Here is a 22,674-nt window from a genome sequence, read left to right on the forward strand (position 1 = left end):
ATTTCACTATTACCTAATTTTTTCTACTCCCTAACATGCCAACATTTAAAATTTTATATCTTTTGAATAACTTTTTCCCTATTTTATTTTGATTATATTGTATCTGGTTCAGTGTTGTACTCCATTTTAGCTTTTCTAAGTTGATTTAAATGGATGTCATATGTCATGCGAGTAACTGCTTTTCTCTATCCCATAATTTATAACTGTGGAGTATGCAAAACATGTAACTAAGAATATTGCCCTTTTGTTTTGGAGGAGCTGATATCTGAAGCAAAAAAGGAAAAATTACCATTGCATAAAGCAAGATTATGTATCAACCACCTGGTATCAGAATTGAACCAACACACATAACTACTACTCAAAGTTGTCAGATGAAAAATAATAAGATGCATAGAGTTACGGTGATAACACATGTGACTATATATATTATCACAGTGATATATTATTATGTATAATTTATACAATAGTGTATATTATTACAGCAATATGTCATGTATAATTTATATGATAATATATAATGCATAAAGTTACTGTGTCTGCTTGCATATGTGTGTTGTTTCATATGTGTGTGATGAAGTATCTATTTTTATGTATGCTACACTTTTACATGTGGTATGTATATATGTGAGTAAAGTGATATCACCAAAATATATCCTGTTATACAACAAAGTACATATTAAGCTGTATTATATATTATATATGATTATATATTACATATAGAAAGTATCATACGTTAGACAATGTCAACTTCAGTTTAAGTTATAAAATAATAGATACATTATGATACATCACAGACAAATCACATCAAATACTTTACCCATTATTCTTTCTGGATCAATAAAATACCAGTAATATATGTTGATTCCAATGATAATCAAGAAATTTTATATATATATATATATCATCATCATCATCATCATCGTTTAACGTCTGTTTTCCATACTAGCATGGGTTGGACAGTTTGACTGAGGTCTGGAGAACCAGATGGCTGCACCAGGCTCCAATCTGATCTGGCAGTGCTTCTACAGCTGGATGCCCTTCCTAACACCAAGCACTCCGAGAGTGTAGTGGGTACTTTTTACGTGCCACCAGCATGAGAGCCAGTCAGGCGGTACTGGCAACAGCCATGCTCAAAATGGTGTTTTTTACATGCCACCTGCACAGGAGCCAGTCCAGCGGCACTGGCAACGACCTTGCTTGAATGGTTTTTCACATGCCACTAGCACGGAAACCAGACAGCTCCTCAGACGGTGCTCTTAGCACTCCACTGGCACGGGTGCCAGTCATCGAATTTGGTTCAATCACAATTTCGATCTCACTTGCCCCAACAGTCTTCGCAAGCCGAGTTTAGTGTCCAATGAAGGAGGGTTGGCACGGGTGCCAGTCATCGAATTTGGTTCAATCACAATTTCGATCTCACTTGCCCCAACAGTCTTCGCAAGCCGAGTTTAGTGTCCAATGAAGGAGGGTTGGCATGGGTGCCAGTCATCGAATTTGGTTCAATCACAATTTCAATCTCACTTGCCCCAACAGTCTTCGCAAGCCGAGTTTAGTGTCCAATGAAGGAGGGTTGGCATGGGTGCCAGTTGTCGAATTTGGATCGATTTCATTTGCCTCAACAGGTCTTCGTAAACAGAGTTTAGTGTCCAATGAAAGAAAGGTACGCATAAGTGGGCTGGCTACACCCCTGACAGAGGCCTCGGATTATTGTCTCACTTGGCTTGCTGGGTCTATTTGATATTGATGTACATTTAGTTCATATTTAGGCAATCATATCCTTTAAGTTGCTATTTTTTGTTTAGTATTTATTAGTTTTTTTTAATATTTATTTTACATATTTATTTCAGTCTTTTTCTTCTTTTGAAGTGTCTTGTGAATGAAATAATTGTCAGTAGTTTTATGTAAATCAATTTAGTTTTGTCCTTTTTCTTCTTCTTATTTTAGTATGTCTGAAAAATTGTGGAGAGACTTTACTTTCCATCTGGGCATTTTGTCTTTGATGAGAATGAGTTTAATTGATAAGTATCACTAAATTAGATTAATCAAAAATATAGTTTATTTTCTTTAACCTGCACCAAATAATGACAAGAACAACAACTACAATAATAATACTTTCAATCTATAGGCACAAGACTGAAATTTCGGGCAATGGGTGGGGGGTGGGGGTCATTTGATAATACTGATCCCAGTACTCAACTGGTACTTACTTCATTGAAGATGAAATTTTGGAAGGCAAAGTCAACCTTGGCAGAATTTGAACTCAGAATATAAAAATGGACAAAATGCTATTAAATATTTTGTTCAGTGTGCTAATGATTCTGCCAACTTACCACCTTAATAATAATGGTAATAATTCAGACAAGCAAAACCTTGTTGTCCCAACGACCATGCTCGAAATAGTGTTTTTTATGTGCCACCTGCACAGGAGCCAGTTCAGCGGTGCTGGCAACGACCTCACTTGAATGAATTTCTAATGTGCCACCGGCACAAATGCCAGTAAGGCGACGCTGATATATATATATATATATATATGAAATTTCATGTTATTTGCAATGACCTTGCAGAAACTAATGCTAGCTAAAAGAATGACTCAAAGAGGGCATTAATATCTAGGAATACTTGATGCATTATAAACAATTAATAGAATTGGAAATGATACATTTAATGTTGTAAGCCAAGAAACTCTAATATACCCTTTGTGAAGATAAAAATCAAGAGGAACATCTCTAAAGTTTTAAATTAATAAAAATGAAAAATAAAATGCTGTAGGAAGTTTGTCTGATCATTAGCAGTATGGTGGCAATTCTGAGCTTGTCTCTGCTATGGTTTTGGATCAGAATTAATGATAAAACTAAAAGTGGTTATTCTCTCATCATCATCATCATCATCATTGTTTAACGTCCGCTTTCCATGCTAGCATGGGTTGGACGATTTGACTGAGGACTGGTGAACCAGATGGCTGCACCAGGCTCCAATCTGATCTGGCAGAGTTTCTACAGCTGGATGCCCTTCCTAACGCCAACCACTCCGAAAGTGTAGTGGGTGCTTTTACGTGCCACCGGCACGATGGCCAGTCACGTGGTACTGGCAACGGCCACGCTCAAAATGGTGTATTTTACGTGCCACCTGCACAGGAGCCAGTCCAGTGGCACTGGCAACGATCTCGCTTGAATGTCTTTACACGTGCCAGTAAAGCAACGCTGGGTACAGGTGCCATCACAATTTCGCTTTCGCTTGCCCCAACAGGTCTTTTCAAGCCGAGTTATATGTCCAATGAAGGAGACGACATTATTTACTATTGGATCTAGCTAAATGTAACTGCTGTATCAGTTGTGCTGTAATTTGGAGATATTTTTTTATGATAAAAATGTGATATGAGATTGTTGGGATATCTTTTTCTTATTGCACTGGTTGAAATACTTGTTCATTCTTTCCATGGTCAACTATATAGGTATTACTTTGATTTCTGTTTCTTATAAGGGTTAACTTGGTAAATGCTTTGATCAAAAGCTTCAAAACAAATCACTATAATTTTACTCATTTACTGGTTTCAACAATCTGGCCATGACAATACTGAGGCACCACCATTAAATAATTTAATAACATTTTCTCTATTTGCCACATCAGTGGTCAAAATAATCACCATTATTGCCATATATTCTTATCATTGTTAATATCACAGCTCGCTTTACTAAAAGATTTATCATTTTTTTTTTTCTTTCTCTCCCTCTCTTTCAAAACCTATTATTTCAAACCATAGGCACAAAGTTTTCTCGATATCATTAACATCAAATGTTTTTTGCCCACAGTTAATTTCACTCATTAGAATCGTTTTAGTTTAAATTAGAAACATTTCTGTTTAGTTTTCATTTTCCTTATTTATCAAGTTACATATCTAAACTGACTTCTAAAACAGCATCCGAATAAAACTCCCTCAAATCATACTCTGCTAGAAATAGCAGTCTAATAAATCATCCTTACATTAATCTTATTTAAGATCAAGAGCATATCAGGCAATGTAATCCTAAATGTATAAAAATGCCTTTGATCATAGGTTTTCTTGATAAGGACTGGGGATAAACAACAACTAAATCAACTAGTTTAGGATTTTACATACTGTTTTTTTTTTTTTTGCAATAGTTTTCATGGTTTTCAATTTTCAAATTTTGTTTATTGATGTTTTTATAAATAGTTTTTCTCCTTGACAGAAGTAGGACAAACATTTAACCAAAAAGATTCTGCTACTGTTTCTTCTTTTACATTTTGTCATTGAACTTGCACAAAAGCTTTTGATACAAGCCTAACCTTAAATAAATCCCCCAACCCAGAAAAATAATATTTTTTCAAGTAAATAGTACAAATTCAATAACTGCTTGTTCTTTTAGTATTTTGTTGTCTTTACTATTAAAACCTTCTTAAGTTTTCATAACTAATTCTTCAAAGATTATTTTAAACATTTCTACAGATGTGGGTTTATAAAATTATAATTATCATGAAGTTTTGCAATAATAGTAGTTTTACAATTTAGTGTGAAATATTCTTAAATAAAATATCTATTGTCCATAATTTCATAAACTTTCATCAACAATGATTCTGCAAGTGATGTACAACAACACTAACATCTAAATCTATATTTCAAAAGTTTTGATGCACCTAATTTTCAAAACATCTTTTTACTGTCAAATAGTAATATGCATTGAGTAGAAAACTTTATTATTTAAAATATAATTAATATATAATTATACAAAAATAGAACTATAAAAAAAAAACAAGATGTTCTCATTTCAACAATATTTCAAAGTGGTTCATTTCTCAATGTATTTTAAAATGTAGTAGTCAAATGACTCCTCATTTATTTATGTTAGATATGAGAAAAATCTTCATATGTCATAATTGACCCTTTAAAAATGTTGTTTGCATTGAATTTGAAGAGAAGGTTAACCTCCATGATATAACATTGAAACATAGGGTTTCACAACATCTTTAGATTCATAGTGAAATGGCTTGTTTAAGATATGTGTAGCACATGAAAATTGAAGATAAGATGTTGTAAAACTTGTGTTGGATTCACATTGTAAGAAACAGCAAAGAATCTCACCAGATGGCTCCCTAGTAAGAGTTTCTGATTGTTACTACATACAAAGATGCTAAATTTAAAAAAGGTAGTGGGATACAGTTTATATATCATTTGCATTATGAGGGGGGTGGCCAGAGTTAGTGGTAATCAACAGAAAGTCATGCATACAGAAAAGAAAAATATCTTGAAAGGTTTCAAAATTGGTTGAAATGGATATTTACAGGATACAATTATTAATGCAGGCACATGTGGATCATTTAATAGGGAAACTTTTGATTCTAATATTTTGCAGTGGGAATAATCCATAAGAGAATTTGACTTGAAAGTTTTTCAAGGCATATTTTGTCAGTGTCAATTACAGCAGTTTTAGTTTTTGCCATTTTGCTCTAAAGAGAGAGTAAAATCCTTTTGTAAAAAATTGCAAGTTCTGCAAAATAGAAGGTAATCTTCTTGCTAGTTGAATCTTCCATCTAATTTCAATTCCTAGTTGTGACTGTTTCCTTTCATTTACACTTACAAGGCCTTCGAATATTACAAGTTCCAAACTCCTTCCTTGTAGTCAGTAGGGTTAGACACTCATTTATGGACATCTTATATGTAAAAGTCAGTTCAACGATTATTTATCCCAGTAATGTGAGATAAATTAAATAGCTACTGATTGAGAATTAACAGATACGATCACATGACTACACAAGACCATTTTAAAACTTTTGCACCAGTGTTCGTTTTCATTCCCTACTTTTTTCATGTTTAATCATCATCATCATCATCATCCTCATCGTTTAACGTCCGCTTTCCATGCTAGCATGGGTTGTAATATAATATAAAAAAGATTATTTAATTTTTGCGTATGTACACTTGTGGAAAATCATTATGTGTGTGTGTGCATGTGTATGTGTGTCATGCATATCTTTATGTTTACAAGCATTTATACATTAAAAATAAATAACAAAATCTCTTAATACTTAGTTTTAGACATAATATTAATTCATAAAAATCTATTATTTTCATGAATTATCTTTCATATAATAAGGCATCATACTGTTATTGATGTGAAAGAACAGAAAAATTTGAAAGATATGATGAGCTTCTATCTCTCTCTCTCTCTCTCTCTCTCTCTCTCTCATTCATTCACTCTCCCTTATCATCTTCCCCTATATGTGTGTGTATATATATATATATATGTATGTGTATATATATATATATATATATATATATACATTTTCTCCATTAACATTCTTACTGTTATCCATGATAGAATCCACACTCATATTAGTTTCATGTATCATCTAATTTAAATATTTTCAATGAGTCGTCCTACCAGGAACAAACAGTAACATTATATTTTCACTGTACAAGCAATTCTTTTATCATTAAAAGATGAAATCTATATTCATTTAATACTTGTAAAAAGAAAATCTGGAAAATTCTGAAAATAGCAAATGTTTTCAAGCGGCAGTTATATTTAGAAAATAATTTTCATTGTAACTTAAGCATGAGTTGCTAAATTAATTGCTTCTCTGTAAAAATCTTTCATTGTTGTTGGCATGGCTGCTCCAGTCAGTGGTGCTGGGAAGAGCTAACCAGATGACTGTAAATCTCTGCTACATCTGTACAACTTGCTCATGTGTGGTATATATATCTATATATATGTCAACTTTTGTATTGTTTTAATCAGCTGTCTGTATGTGCAATGTCATGTAGATGGTCAATCAAATTCCCTGTTCTAGAAAAGCTGTTTAGTTTGAATCCCACTTTAGACAACTGCTAGTAGATCCTTTGTGTGAAACCTCTTGTATTCAGATGTGTTGGTAATATTATTAACCCTGATCTATAGAGTTATGTTGATTGAGTTATTTTTTTGTATGAGCTACAAATAATTTTCCAAATGTTTAAGGAAGCTGAACAGATATGTCACATCTGAAAAGCTATGGGTTTTTTTTCTTCTTTTTTTTTTTATTACATTTTCATTACAGCTGATGTTGCTGAAATATGTTACATGAATTTAATATTTTCAGACGGCTCAATTCAACATCAACTAACTTGTAGAATGAAAGTAATTTTTTTACTCTTTTTACTGAATATAAGCTTTATGAATTTCTATTTCATAACAAACTGCATCATTATTTGTTTTGTTAGGTTTAAAAGTTGTTGGTGGTCGAATGACAGAAAAAGGTCAACTTGGTGCATTCATTACAAAAGTAAAAAAAGGCAGCATAGCAGATACTGTGGGCCATTTGCGGGCAGGTAATGTATTCAAGAAATTGCATGAATTTTTTTTTTCTTTTTTTTTTTTTATAGTTTCAGCTCAGAGCTACGGCCATGCTGGAATATAAAATTTATATACATTTGTTAGTTATTATATATTTTTATAAAGTTATTTTGATTTTACTTCATAGTATGTAATTTCATTAAATAATTTTTTTGGTAAATTACTTGAGTATTTCTTAATATTTTGTTCCCAAATACAAAATACTTTTCAGATTACTCAATCCATCTACATTACCAGTAGAATAAAATAAAATTGTTCTCTTTTCTTCATTATATTATAAAATGCATTAAAATTATTTTGTTTATCAGGAGATGAAGTTGTGGAATGGAATGGACGATCATTGCGTGAAGCCACATTTGAAGAAGTGTATGACATCATTTTTGAAACCAAACACGAACCTCAAGTAGAGCTAATTGTACATAGAAATGCAAAGTAAGTGTTAAAAGATCTTTATGGTATATCATCTTTCAATACACTTTTACATTACAAGATATTTCTGATGTCAAAGTATATCAAAACACTTAAATGCCTATTGTATTATTTTGCTATTATATTGCTGTTCTAAGTAAAAATCTGTGAGCAGCAGTTAAGGAATCAATGATAATATGATTTTGAAAATTTATATTCTGATTGCAATGTGTGAATACATCAGGATAGTATAGTCTGGGTCAGAGTAGAGAATACAATTTTAGTCTTCACTTCATTACAAAAATTTTGTTTTATATACCCATGTGTTTGGTGGAGGCACAACAGCCCAGTGGTTAGGGCAGCGGACTCGTGGTAATAGGATTGCGGTTTCAATTCCCAGACCGGACGTTGTGAGTGTTTATTGAGCAAAAACACCTAAAGCTCCACAAGGCTCTGGCAGGGGATGGTGGCGAACCCTGCTGTACTCTTTCACCACAACTTTCTCTCACTCTTACTTCCTGTTTCTGTTTTGCCTGTAATTCAAAGGGTCACCCTTGTCACACTGTGTCGCGCTGAATATCCCCGAGAACTACGTTAAGGGTACACGTGTCTGTGGAGTGCTCAGCCACTTGCACGTTAATTTCACGAGCAAGCTGTTCCGTTGATCGGATCAACTGGAACCCTCGACGTCGTAAGCGACGGAGTGCCAACAACAACAACAACCCATGTGTTTGAAATGGAGGCAAAAGATTATAAGCATTTTACTGAATTAAATATTTATGCTCTATAGCAGCATTGGTAATAACCCTAACTTTGAGGAGTTTTTAGTCTTTCTGCAAAGAGGTCATACTTATTCTAGCATAAAGTTAGGATGTATAGAAAATCATTTGATTATTACAAAATTTTGTTTCAATTATAGCTTTGATATACAAAATATCAAAATACCCATTATCGGATCAGGAGTGCATTTGTCAATCTAATAATGCAATTGTGGAAGAGTATTGTGTAAATTGTTATTGAATGAACTGATGAGTGGCCTACTTTACACCACTATAATGTTAACTTAACTTGATGTATCCTGTTGAACTGAGTAAATTTAGAATCATAGATATGAGAAAATAATGATTATTTGATTTTCAGATTCTCTTAAAATGCAGAATAATTGATTTTGATAGCTATTTTATAATAGAACTCCTTTAAATAATCATTTCCTATTTTTGTTTTTTCAGAACTGGTGAGATTCCTCCTGGCTTGCAGCAAATTGAGCCTTCAGGTAGAGGTAAGTGATAAAGTTTGTTAAATTTCAGCTGTTTAAATAGCTTTACAAATACACAAACCAGACACATTACCACCTTAAAATAGAACTGGCATATTAGATAATGTAGTTCTAGATATATTATCTGAAAATAAGATGAGAACAGCCTTGATCATAGGACTACTTGACCAGAGCTGACCAGAGAATAAAGTATAATCTCATACAAACAAAATCAAATATTCTAGAATAATTGTGTAAATATTTTTTAATTAAAAATTGCATTTCTATTGGATATTCTTAGATGCACATATAAATAGATATTATTAGCAATCTATTGCAGTTATTTAAATGGGTTCATCAAAATAATACAATATAACAGTTGACCACAATGCTAATTGCCTGGATCAGCCAGGCTGGCTGGTGCCAAGTCAGCTCTGCTGGCCACAGCATTTGCTCCATTCTTCTCTTGTGCTCTTGCTATTCTCCTCCACATTCCAAACATCTTTTCTTAAATCATCATCTCACCTGATTGGAGGTCTTCCAAGTGATCTCTTCCATTCGTGCAGATACCACTCAGCAACTGCTCAGGTCCAATCTCTTCAACAGCAGAGTGTTACCTGCAATGCTAACGCATGTGAGACTTGGGCCTTGATGAAGAGAAAAGAACATCTTATTTCTTTATTGCCCACAAGTGGCTAAACATAGAGGGGACAAACAAGGACAGACAAGGGGATTAAGTCGATTACATCGACCCCAGTGTGCAACTGGTACTAAATTTATCAACCTCGAAAGGATGAAAGACAAAGTCGACCTCGGCGGAATTTGAACTCAGAATGTTGCAGCATTTCACCCGGCATGCTAATGTTTCTGCCAACTCACTGCCTTATGCTAAGAAAAGAACAACATCTGTTTACGGCGCAGACAACCATGGAAAGGTTGATGTTTGGAATCTCACTAAGAGATATAAGGAGATCAGGGATAGAACTGGAGTGAAGGACATCATTGCTGAATGCCACCACACAAACTACGATGGGCCAATCATGCTGCAAGGTTCACAGACACAATGCTAATACACTCATAAAGTCATGAATGATTTTTTTTCCTCAACCATAAAATGGATTTTTTTCTACTATTCATGCCTTTAATGTTTGCTTCCAATCAAAGTAATCAAAGCTTTTAAAGTTTGATTCGAACCTATAGGAGTGACATGTTTCTCTTTTTTTGAGACATTCTGCAGTTATGGAGGTTTTACTTTGATGAGAAATCTGTGTATAACAGTTTTACTTCTTAATGTTTTAATGTTGTGTTCTCTGCAAGATCAGTGCTGTAAGGCCAAATGACAGTGGGTTTGATTTTATTTTTACTTATAAGCAATTACAGTTACCAAGTAATATGGTCCATGTTTGTTTTGCAGGAGTGTGTTCACAATATGATAATAATTTCTCCTGCACCTATTTGCAACAAAAGAGTTGAAGCTTTTGTGTCTTTTAGTAGCAGAGCTCATTACGCCGATTGAAATCTGTTTTATATCAAAGGATATTATAAGCAATTTATCTTAATTATTGAAATGAAGATGTATGTTTATATATTCTCACAATTTTCTTTTTCTCTTTTCTCTTTTTTTGTTATTTTAAATTACTTTTCAGCAGATTATAGTTCAAAAGATGGTCTCATGACTCGTCCCAGTGTCATGGTCACTTCCCCTGGATCACCGAGTGCCTCAGGAAAGCGGGTCCATTCACCGCAAATTACCGGAAAAATTCAAGTAAATTATCATAACATTTATTTTATAGATATCACTGTCATTGTACTTGTTAAAAGTATTTCTTTCTATAATCTGTCATCATTTAATGTCCATTTTCCATCCAGGCATGGGTCAAATGAAATTTACTATGGCCAATGCCCTTCCTGTTACCAACCATCACCTGTTTCATCATCGTCATCATCGTTTAACATCCGCTTTTCATGCTAGCATGGGTTGGACGATTTGACTGAGGACTGGTGGACCAGGTGGCTACACCAGGCTCCAATCTGATTTGGCAGAGTTTCCCCTTCCTAACGCCAACCACTCCGAGAGTGTAGTGGGTGCGTTTACGTGCCACCGGCACGAGGGCCAGTCAGGCGGTACTGGCAACGGCCATGCTCGAAATGGTGTATTTTACATGCCACCTGCACAGGAGCCAGTCCAGCGGCACTGGCAACAAGTTAATATTTCCCCATTCAGGCATGTTTTTCATGAAAGACTGGAAGTGAATGGCATCAGTTGTATGAAGGTGTCACTTGCTTACAACCATCACATGATATCAAAACAAGGGAACACACATACGCACACACACACACACACACACACACACAACACACACACACATACACACACACTGTTTCAGTTTCAGTTTATGAAATCCATTCACAAGGCTTTGGTCAGCCCGGAGTATATAGTAAAAGACACTTACTGAAGGTACTGTGCAGTAAGATTGAACTGAAGACCACATAGTCCAGAAGCAAACTTCTTAACCACACAGCCATACCTGCACCATGCTGTTATTTTAAAGTTGATGGTTGAGAACTGTTTACAACGATAGAAATTGTGCAAAATCTCACCAACATTACATTTCAAATTATCATGGAATCAGTTTTTTTCTCTTAAATTTGATATTAATAATAAATGTAAATGATGACAGAATATTTGAAGTAAGAATTAAGGTGGTGAGCTGGCAGAAACCTTAGCACAATGGGCGAAATGCTTAGTGGTATTTCGTCTGCCATTACGTTCTCAGTTCAAATTCCGCTGAGGTCGACTTCGCCTTTCATCCTTCCGGGGTCGATGTAATCAACTTAATCTCTTTGTCTGTTCTTGTTTGTCCCCTTTATGTTTAGCCCTTTGTGGGCAATAAAGAAATAAGAATACTTGAAGTAAGAAATTAAATCAATAATTTGCAAGTAGTGTTGTCAGATGAAGCAACTACAAATTCCTTTTAGCATGACAATCACAAACGTTAAGTTCTGTTTTACCTAAACAGAAAATCAACTGAATTAAAAGTACTATAGATATACTTATTCTTTTATTTGTTTCAGTCATTTGACTGCGGCCATGCTGGAGCACCACCTTTTAGTCAAGCTAATCGACCCCGGGACTTATTCTTTGTAAGCCTAGTACTTATTCTACCGGTCTGTCTAGCCGAACCGCTAAGTGACGGGGGCGCAAACACACCAGCATTGGTTGTCAAGTGATGTTGGGGGCACAAACACAGACACATAAACATATACATACATGTATATATATATATATATATATATATATATATATATAAGACAGGCTTCTTTCAGTTTCCATCTACCAAATCCACTCACAAGGCTTTGGTCAGCCCAAGGCTATAGTAGAAGACACTTGCCCAAGGTGCCACGCAGTGGGACTGAACCCGGAACCATGTGATTGGTAAGCAAGCTACTTACCACACAGCCACTCCTGCGCCTACTTGAAAAAATATTTTTGAAATGATATGCTGCACTGAATGGTAAAGGAATTTTTTTTTTTTTTAAATAGATAAAAATCTGATCTTTGTTGCTTTTATATATGATTTCTGTCATTTCAGATTCGAATGTGGTATGATGATAGTCGTTGTGAATTGTCAATTTGCATTGTCAGTGCCCTGGACCTACTTCCTTCAGCAGATGGCAAACTGCGCAACCCATACTGTAAGCTGTATTTACTTCCTGACAAAAGGTAAAAATTTTAATTATACTTTACCATCCATTATTGATCACAATTCCTTAATTCATTGCACTGTTTTACTGAAGAAATCAGGTATATCTACTCAAAATTTCATTGCCTTTAACTTAAAGCAGTTTTATATCCCAATCAATCTTTTATTGAGGAATGTCATGTTTGAAACTATTTTTTATTGAGATATGTCAAGTTTATTGAGACAATGTGACTTGCAGAAAATCATCATCATCATTTAACGTCCGCTTTCCATGCTGGCATGGGTTGGACGATTTGACTGAGGACTGGTGAAACCAGATGGCTACACCAGGCTCCAATCTGATTTGGCAGAGTTTCTACAGCTGGATGCCCTTCCTAACACCAACCACTCCGAGAGTGTAGTGGGTGCTTTTACGTGCCATCGGCACGAGGGCCAGTCAGGCGGTACTGGCGACGGCCATGCTCGAAATGGTATATTTTACATGCCACCTGCACAGGAGCCAGTCCATTGACACTGGCAACGATCTCACTCGAATGTCTTACTGGCAACAGCTACGCTCGAAATGGTGTATTTTACGTGTCACCTGCACAGGAGCCAGTCCATCAGCACTGGCAACAATCTCGCTCGAATGTCTTACTGGCAATGGCTACGCTCGAAATGGTGTATTTTACGTGTCACCTGCACAAGAGCCAGTCCATCGGCACTGGCAACAATCTCGCTCAAATGTCTTTTCACATGTCACTGGCACAAGGTGCTAGGGAGGCGATTTTGAAAACGATCAACGGCCACGCTCGAAATGGTGTATTTTACGTGTCACCTGCACAGGTTATTCAAATAATTTGCTTTTTGATTTGGACAGCTAACTTTATAGCAAGCCTTCTAATGAAATGTATGTATTAATCAATGTATATAAGATACCTTTAATATGCATGAAGGATATATGAAGTGAATTTTGAGAATGAAATTTATTGAAAATTTTACTTTATATAATCTACCAACTTATATGTCTCTATCTTCATACATTGACAGTGAGAAAACTAAAAGACGCACAAAAACAATTCCCAACACCAATGACCCAACGTGGAACCAAACATTTGTCTATGTTGCTGGTAAAGAATCACACTTCAAACAAAGATTATTAGAAATTACAGTATGGGATTATGACAGACTTGGTGCGAGTGAATTTCTTGGAGAAGTACGTTGGTCTTTTAGTCTACTATTTATTTGTTGTTTTACAATTAAAATATGAATTGTTGGAAAGTTCTAGCAAATTACTACTGAAAATTAAAAGTTTTACCTAAATTAGGCACAAGAGTGGTTGTGTGGTAAGTAGCCTGCTTAACAACCACATGGTGCCAGGTTCAGTCCTACTGCATGGCACCTTGGCCAAAGCCTTGTGAGTGGATTTGGTAGACGGAAACTGAAAGAAGCCCGTCGTATATGTATATATATATATATATATATACATGTGTGTGTGTGTGTATGTTTTTGTGTCTGTGTTTGTCCCCCCAACATCGCTTGACGACCGATGCTGGTGTGTTACGTCCCCATAACTTAGTGGTTCAGCAAAAGAGACCGATAGAATAAGTACCAGGCTTACAAAGAGTAAGCTCTGGGGTTGATTTGCTCGACTATAAAGGCAGTGCTCCAGCATGGCCGCAGTCAAATGACTGAAACAAGTAAAAGAGTAAACTCTAGAATAAACAGAGTATTTTTGTCAGTTGTGATATATAAATCCTTTACCCTTTACTTACTTCAGTCATTGGACCGTGGCCATGCTGTAGCATCACCTTGATAGAATTCCCCTGTACTTATTTTTAAAACTGGTACTTATTCTGTTGGTTGCCTTTGCCAAACTTCTGAGGATGTAAACAAACCAACACCAGTTGTTAAGTAGTGGTAGTGGACAAACACAAAGACACACACACACGCATACATATATATAAATATTTGTCTGAATGTATATATATATATATATATATATATATGTATGTATGTATGTATATGTATACACACATACTCACACATGTGGGGCTTCCACACAATTTCCATCTATCAAATTCACTCACAAGGCATACCAAGGCTATAGTTGAAAACACTTGCCCAAGGTGCTTTGCAGTGGAATAACGCTAACACCACATTGTTGCAAAGTGAGCTTCTTAAGCACATAATCATATACTCTTTTACTTGTTTCAGTCATTTGACTGTGGCCATGCTGGAGCACCGCCTTTAGTCGAGCAAATCGACCCCAGGACTTATTCTTTGTAAGCCTAGTATTTATTCTATCATCCTCGCTAAGTTACGGGGACGTAAACACACCACCATCGGTTGTCAAATGATGTTGGGGGGACAAACACGGACACACAAACATATACACACACATACATATACATATATATATATATACATATATACGACAGGCTTCTTTCAGTTTCCGTCTACAAAATCCACTCTCAAGGCTTTGGTCAGCCCGAAGTTATAGTACAAGACACATGCCCAAGGTGTCACACAGTGGGACTGAACCCGGAACCATGTGGTTTGTAAGCAAGCTACTTACCACACAGCCACTCTTACGCCTATTTGTATAAACATTTGATATTATTTTAAATTTGTCAATAACATTTTAGAATAAACATGTCAGTTGTTTTATGTAAATGTACAAATGAATTTTTTTTAAAAGATATTCTATTTTCTTCAGGTAATAATTGATTTATCTCGAGCCAATTTTAAGGATGATCCTCTGTGGTATCCACTACGGCAGCAGGATGAATCTAATATTCAACTGCCCACATCTTCCTCACGCACAGTAAGTAAACAATTTTACTATACAATACTGGAAGTTACAGGAAAGAATATGTTTGGAAACATTACTGAAAAGATTACTTTCTGTTCTGTTATTTTGTGCCACTCATATCCTCATCATTTTTATCATTATTATCATCGTCTCATGTCCATTTATCCATGCTTGCATGTGTCAGATGGAATTTGTTAAGGCAGGTTTTCTTCTGTGGATGTTCCTCCTGTTCCCTACCCTCACCTGATTCCAAGCAAAAACTAAACCTGTTTTGAGAATGAAATGTTAGTAAGAGATATTCTAAGCTTGATGCCAAATAAAGGAATACAACATTTTGATTGACAAAAGAGTTTGCCTATAAATTCCAGAGGCTGTTTTGCTGCTAGAGAACGGAATATATGGAAAAGCCTTGATATGTTCACACTAGGTTCGAGGGAATTTGAATATTAAAAGAAGGGGATAATGAAGAGAGTTGTAATTCCAAAACAGAAGTGCATCCAAAAAACGTCCAACGAGGTTTATCTTGAAATTACTACTATTTAATATTATCAGATTGTTAGATTCTCATTGTAGAATATGACATTTTTTTTTATTGACGAAGAAACTGGAATTAGAAGTGAATGAGAGACAGTATTTAGAGTGTTCTAAGTAAAAAGCTAAGATGATAATCAGTATTGAAAGAATGATTTAAGTTTATTTTTCTTTTTTTTTTCTTTATTGCCCACAAGGGGCTAAACATTGAGGGGAAAAACAAGGACAGACAAAGGGATTAAGTTGATTACATTAACCCCAGTACACAACTGGTACTTAATTTATCGACCCCGAAAGGATGAAAGGCAAAGTCGACCTCGGCGGAATTTGAACTCAGAACGTAATGGCAGACGAAATACCACTAAGCATTTTGCCCAAAGTGCTAACGTTTCTGCCAGCTCGCTGCCTATCTCTTTAGTACAACACCCCTGCCGGAGCCTCATGGAGCTTTAGGTGTTTTTGCTCTATAAACACACACAATGCCCGGTCTGGGAATCGAAACTGCGATCCTCCAACTGCGAGTCCACTGCCCTAATCACTGGGCCATTGCACCTCCACAATGATTTAAGTTTATTGCAGAATGACCCTCATGAAATGGTGCTTTGTCAAACTCGTTACTAATATCTTTCATTGGTATAAGGTCATAGATTGTCGAGTGTGAATCAACCCCAGTGTATGATTAGTAATTATTTTGTCAATCCCGGAGGGATAAAAAGCAACGGCAAATCTAAGAATATTTGAACTAAGCTAAATGGATGGAGCTAAATTTTAAAGCCTTTTATTTTTTTCTGCACCATTATTGTTAAATATTTTAACATTATAAGCAGTTTATTAATATTAACCAAACTTTTATCACATCTACAAAAAACATTATGAATTTACTAAATTTCTAATTTCTTTTCTCAGAAAAGTAGCCATGATCCTGGTGATATTCAAAAGGTTCATCTTTCCCCACCTGTTGGCTCTCGGGGTTTCAGTGACAGTGATATGTCAGAATTTGATTATGATGACAGTTTTCAAACAGGTATAATCTTGCATCATATTTATTGGAAATTTATGAACTCACTTAATGTATCATTTTCTCAAATATTTATAACTGGATGCAGCTATAATTGTACTGGCACTTGATATAATCTGATGACTATTCCCTTTGGTGTACTTTCAAACTTTTTCAAATACTACTCTTATAAACTGTATAATAACTAATACTTTGTTTTTATTTATTGTTTGCATCTCTCTGTAATATTCTTTATATTATTCAGCATGCTGATCAAAATAATTTTGAAAAACTATTATCCTTAAAGTGCTCTGTCCATTGATGAAGCTTAACTTATAAATCACACTTGAATCTGTTGTGGTTAATATTAAAAAATTCCTCTTTCAGCTTATTGAAACTGTTGTTATAATGCAGCACCTACTGTGTGGTTGTATGTATTTTGCTGTCATTTTACTAAACTGTTCTTTGTTTTGTGTAATTTGAAATGCACAGTGATGTTTTGGGAAAAAAATCTTGATTCTACAGAAATTCAAAACATTCCTAACTCATTTTAAAAAATAGCATGTCATTTATTATTATTATTATTTTATTCATTTATTTATGTATTTTTGTATATTTTCATGCTGTTTAACATAATTATTGCAAACATCAAAAGATTTTTTTTAAAATATACTTTGTGATCTAGACACTAAAATCACTTTATAAAAATTTATAGGCTTAACTAAAAATTATGATCCAGTTTGTTATAGAAGATAAAATCAGATTCCTGGATATATAAGTGTAATAGAGCATCAATAATCATCATCATCATTGCCATCATCCTCATCCTCTTCATTATCATTAGTTAACATTAATTTTTTTTCATGTTGGTATAGGTTAAACACAGATTAATATCAACAGCTTACCTTAGATTGATGTCCTAAACCATTATTAATTTAATACTTTGCTTTTGCAATTCTTCATGAGAACATGTTTAAGCAAAACTAAACTCACAAGGAGCTAGAATTATTTTACAATACATGTTTGATTATAAAGTGTGGTTTTCTTTTTCCCAGAAATTGTCTCTGAGAAAGACGGGTCACCTTATACTCAAATTCTTACAACAATGCTCATATTTAACAAGGATACATATGAGCCGTTTTCAAGGACAAAATACATGCATTCAAACATATCTATATTATGTTTAAATATTATTTATTTTCATTAAACATAAAGCTCATTCTTTAGAAAAATAATAGAATCAAGTGAAATGCAGTGAAATATAAAGCTTGTTTTTACCAACCTCTGTGTTACAAAATGAAAAATTGGTCTGTTTGGGTATTAAAACTCTGGACCTAGACAGATAAGACTAAATGTTGTGAGGTATTTAGCATATAACTTTATTGTAAACATTACAAATATTATTTCAAATTTCATATCACTTCACACAAGCTGAAAATGTTCAACTTAAACATCTATTTGATCAACATGGATTAAATTAGCTTGAATAATGATTTATAATCAATCAATTCTTCCATCCATATTTCCATTCATCAAGATCCTAAAATGTTAATGAAATAATATGCAATTATATTTCTAACAACAATATATTCTCTAAAGATCTTCTAAGTTGCCCAACTTATATATATATATATATATTCTTGATCCACTGTTTTGTATAAAATAAGGTGTTGAGAACCTGTGTTACAAATAATGCTTGGAACTTCACTTGTGTGTAAAATTAACATATCTAGAAATTATTGAATTCAGTGAAGTTAGAAAAGATAATGGGTTTAACAGCCTAGTTAATATTTTACTTGCTACTATGTTTTATCCTCACTGCTTCTTTAGTTCTTCCTTCCACACTTATCATGTTGACTTACAACTGCTTACAGCACATTTTCAGTGAAGATTTATCATCTATAGTATTCATATTGCTTCGTTGTCAAGTGAATTTATATGGCACCATGTTTTTTTTATATATTCATCATTCATTATTTAACATCCAATGTTAACCATGTTTTATATGTATTAGAAAGATCTACTCACCCACAGCTCTCATTGAGCATGAATAAGGAAAAATGAAATAACTTATTGGAATATGAATAATATTCAATCATACTGAGTTATTACCCAGTCAAAAAGAAAATATTTCATCACTATCAAACCATATACAATCGTGTTGTATAATCTCATTTGTGGCACATGATTTCTGTAAAATAATTGATAAATCTATTTGGCAACAGATTTGAAATAAAGTAATGCACTTTAACAGTATTACCGTTTCAGTTTAAAACATGAAAACACTGAGGTTTTCTAGCTGTTTACATACTATATTACATGATTTTAAATGTTAACATTAACAACATTGATCTGGATGAGTAAGATTCACAATTCTAGTTATCTTAGGTAATTTTTTTTTCCCCTGAAAATATGTATCATTCCCAATTCATGATTCAGTGATTTACATTAGAAAAATCTTCATATTATGAAGTATTTGCTTCAGCAGTGCATACAATATATAACTATGTTCAACTTGTGACTGTACTTGCATATAAAAGGACTATAAAGGCTGAAAATGTATGTTAAGTCTAAAAGATGGCTATAACAGCTGCCAATCTATGTTTAAATATAATAAAAATGATTAAACTATAATACACTTTTGTAAGAACATAAGAGAAAGAATAGCATTTGTACATGTGTGTAAACCAGTCATGGGCAACCTGTGGCCCACAGGACTCTGAATGGCACACCTGTAGCGAAGAACTACCTTGAATTTTTTAGTCATGCAGCCTGCCAGATGATGACCCATGTCTCATGTGGCCTACTTCTCAAAATAGGTTGCCCATGCCTGGCGTAAACAATGTATATCTACAGTGTCCCAATTGTGTTATTTCCCTTCTTAACATGAGTTAAATATATCTAACATTTTGCATCCTCACACTGGATTAAGGTAGGTCTGTACTGATTGGTAACAATTTGTATATTGGAGCATGTAAAACTTAAAGTAACCAATATTTGTATGGATATATATCTATATATTTATGCATGCCTACATTTGAGTATTACAGACATATAACATGCATATGTTTCTCTAATACTATTCAACGATATTTTGCTTTTTATCTTTTTTATTATATTTCTCTTTGTAGTTCAATGATCTTACCGGTTTTGTACTGATTAATTCTTTAGGTTCCTAAGTGTTCCAGTTTTACTAAATCTCTAATTCTATCTAACTTGCTTATTTTAACTGCTATCTGCCCAGGTGCTGCTCTTTTAGAAAGGATGGGTGGAAGTAGCATCAGCTCTCTGAGTAGCGCCATCAGTGCAGCACACCTCAATGAGGATTATTCTGAGATTATGGATGGCAGGTGCAAATCTCGCAGAGATCGTGGGGTTGGATCACCAACTACCAGACGGCGCAGTGGGACAGGTAGATTCTATTAGTACCAATGGACTTCTTTCTTTCTTCTCTCACCTTTGTTTTAATTTCTGCTTCAGTCAGATATATTTTAAGAGGCAGAAGTGGTAAAGCGTCAAACAAAATACCTTGTGATATTTTAATGACTCTTTACTTTCTAACTCCTCAGATATCAACTTTGCCTTTCGTCCTTCCAGGATTGATAAAATAAAGTACCAGTCTTGTACTGGGGTTGATTTAATTGACTATACCTTCTCCTAAATTTTTTGCTCCTTACATGTGTAAGAAATCAATAATTAAATATGTATTCTTTAATTTTCACAGTATTTGTGTACATTATATATATATATATATATATATATATATATACATGTATGTATATATATATGATGCATATGCCAAGGTTGAGAGGAAAGTTAAGAACATCCATAAAATTGCTCTTCACAAGAGTACTCATTCTCGTTATAGTCTCTTTTACCTGAAATTTTTAATTTATTTAGTTACACTGTCAATGTTTTCAGAAAAAAACTTCCTAACCCTTTGTCACCTTGCTGTATTTCCTAATTTTATTTTTTACCCATTTAATGTAAACATCTGTATTTTATTTTGTTTGGTTTTTAAACCCCACTTTTTTTTACATATTCTTTGTATGTACTTATTTTCTTCCCATAAATTTCTTCCTTTTTATGTTATTCAGGTTTTACTGTCAGGGTTTTTTTCACAATTTTTTTTTTTTTTTGTAGGTTTCTAAATTACATTCTACTGGCAAAATTAATTTTAATTCTATCAAATTTCCTTTGCATGCTTTATCATTTGCATTAACACATTTAAAGCTTTTGATTAAAAATATTTTTATTATATATGAGACAAAAATATTTGTCCCTTTTTTTTATTCTCAGACTTAAAGGGTAGTTCCATAGTAACTTTTTTAATGTAGATTTCAATGCCACAAATTATTCCTTCATTTGTCCCTGAAAATTTTACTGTATGCATATCATGGTGATTTTTGAAAGTTAGAACATGGCTACAAATCTTTGAAAAGACAGTCAACTAGATACCCACCACAATCAAACAAGTACTTTTAGCAGTCTAGAAACATTAACAACAAACGGCATTGACCTTGTCGAGAATAAAACTCAAAGTATAAGAAGTGTGCTTAAATGCCTCAAAGTATTGTATCTAGTGTCTACCAATTCTATGATCCCCTGCCCTTATATATATGTGTATATATATATATATTTAGAAGAGCAGAGGATCATAGACAGATAGACAGACAGGCAGATAGATAGATAGATATATTATAGTAAATACAAAACAAAAAAAGGATTAATTGAATAAATATTTCAAAGTAAAATATTTTTTTACAAAATTGTAAAATAAGATAATTATTAAGGCTCAAATTTTAAAACTGTGTATTTGCATAATCATATATTCAACTGTAATGAATTGATACTATTCTAGAGAATATCAATTTTTTATTAAAATCAAATCTATCAGATAAAAACTATATATTAAATGACTTCAACAAAACAAGGTGTTAATTTACAATATATTTACTATTTATTTAAATACAGTCAGTTGTACTTCATTGCACAACCTTGGTTATTAAAATTACTATGCAATAAAATGAATTCACGTAGTTGGCAATAAATTATGATTTCACTATATCATCATTAATAAGGTTTGTGCCTGTATTACATGCATATAAATTACATAATAAAACAAGGATAGCACATTTTCATTGATTTTCAGGGGATTTTTTACTTACAGAGCATTTTGTGTAAAGATAATTGGCTAATGTTCCAATCAGTCCAGTCTCCATTTTTCATTATTGATATGTATAGCATGATAATTTGTTTGATTTATTCTTTTCAATAATTTTAAAAATTCTATTTGATATTCTCCTATTACCCAAACTAAAACAGATTAATGTCTTGATAATGACGGTCATATTATTTTCCTCAAGTCCAAACTGTCTATTTTATTGATATGTATTGACAGAGCCACTCACTTATCTAATTTCCATTGAGGTTTTACAAGTCCTTTTGATGTTCTTGAATTACCAAAGCTAACCAGATTCATACATCTTGATAACAACCTTCAAACACTTTGAATAACTCAATAAAAATTAGGATTATGCAGGTTAAGAAATATTTCAGTTAGGTACAGGCTTTAATCAATAGAAAAAAGTTCAAAATAACTTGATCTAAAACTATCGTTTTACAAGTTTTATCGA

General features: G+C 33.6%; 1 protein-coding gene across 21 annotated transcripts in view; it reads left to right on the forward strand.

Annotated features, from left to right (window-relative positions):
- Positions 1 to 22,674, forward strand: part of LOC106883284 (regulating synaptic membrane exocytosis protein 2) — a 272,841-nt gene that overhangs the window by 221,238 nt on the left and 28,929 nt on the right. For 9 of the 21 annotated variants that reach the window (XM_089349851.1, XM_089349854.1, XM_089349862.1 and 6 more), the window contains 9 exons: positions 7,217 to 7,324; positions 7,658 to 7,781; positions 8,987 to 9,036; positions 10,662 to 10,777; positions 12,606 to 12,736; positions 13,746 to 13,911; positions 15,415 to 15,522; positions 16,948 to 17,065; positions 20,283 to 20,450. In XM_089349851.1, coding sequence (XP_089205977.1) covers positions 7,217 to 7,324; positions 7,658 to 7,781; positions 8,987 to 9,036; positions 10,662 to 10,777; positions 12,606 to 12,736; positions 13,746 to 13,911; positions 15,415 to 15,522; positions 16,948 to 17,065; positions 20,283 to 20,450 — 1,089 coding nt within the window. Of the gene's footprint in view, positions 1 to 7,216; positions 7,325 to 7,657; positions 7,782 to 8,986; positions 9,037 to 10,658; positions 10,778 to 12,605; positions 12,737 to 13,745; positions 13,912 to 15,414; positions 15,523 to 16,947; positions 17,066 to 20,282; positions 20,451 to 22,674 lie in introns of all 21 variants that reach the window. The other 12 variants (XM_089349850.1, XM_089349857.1, XM_089349852.1 and 9 more) reach the window with 3 other exon arrangements.

Source organism: Octopus bimaculoides, chromosome 3, assembly GCF_046866305.1.
Source record: "Octopus bimaculoides isolate indiv1 chromosome 3, ASM4686630v1, whole genome shotgun sequence".
NCBI lineage: Eukaryota > Metazoa > Mollusca > Cephalopoda > Octopoda > Octopodidae > Octopus > Octopus bimaculoides.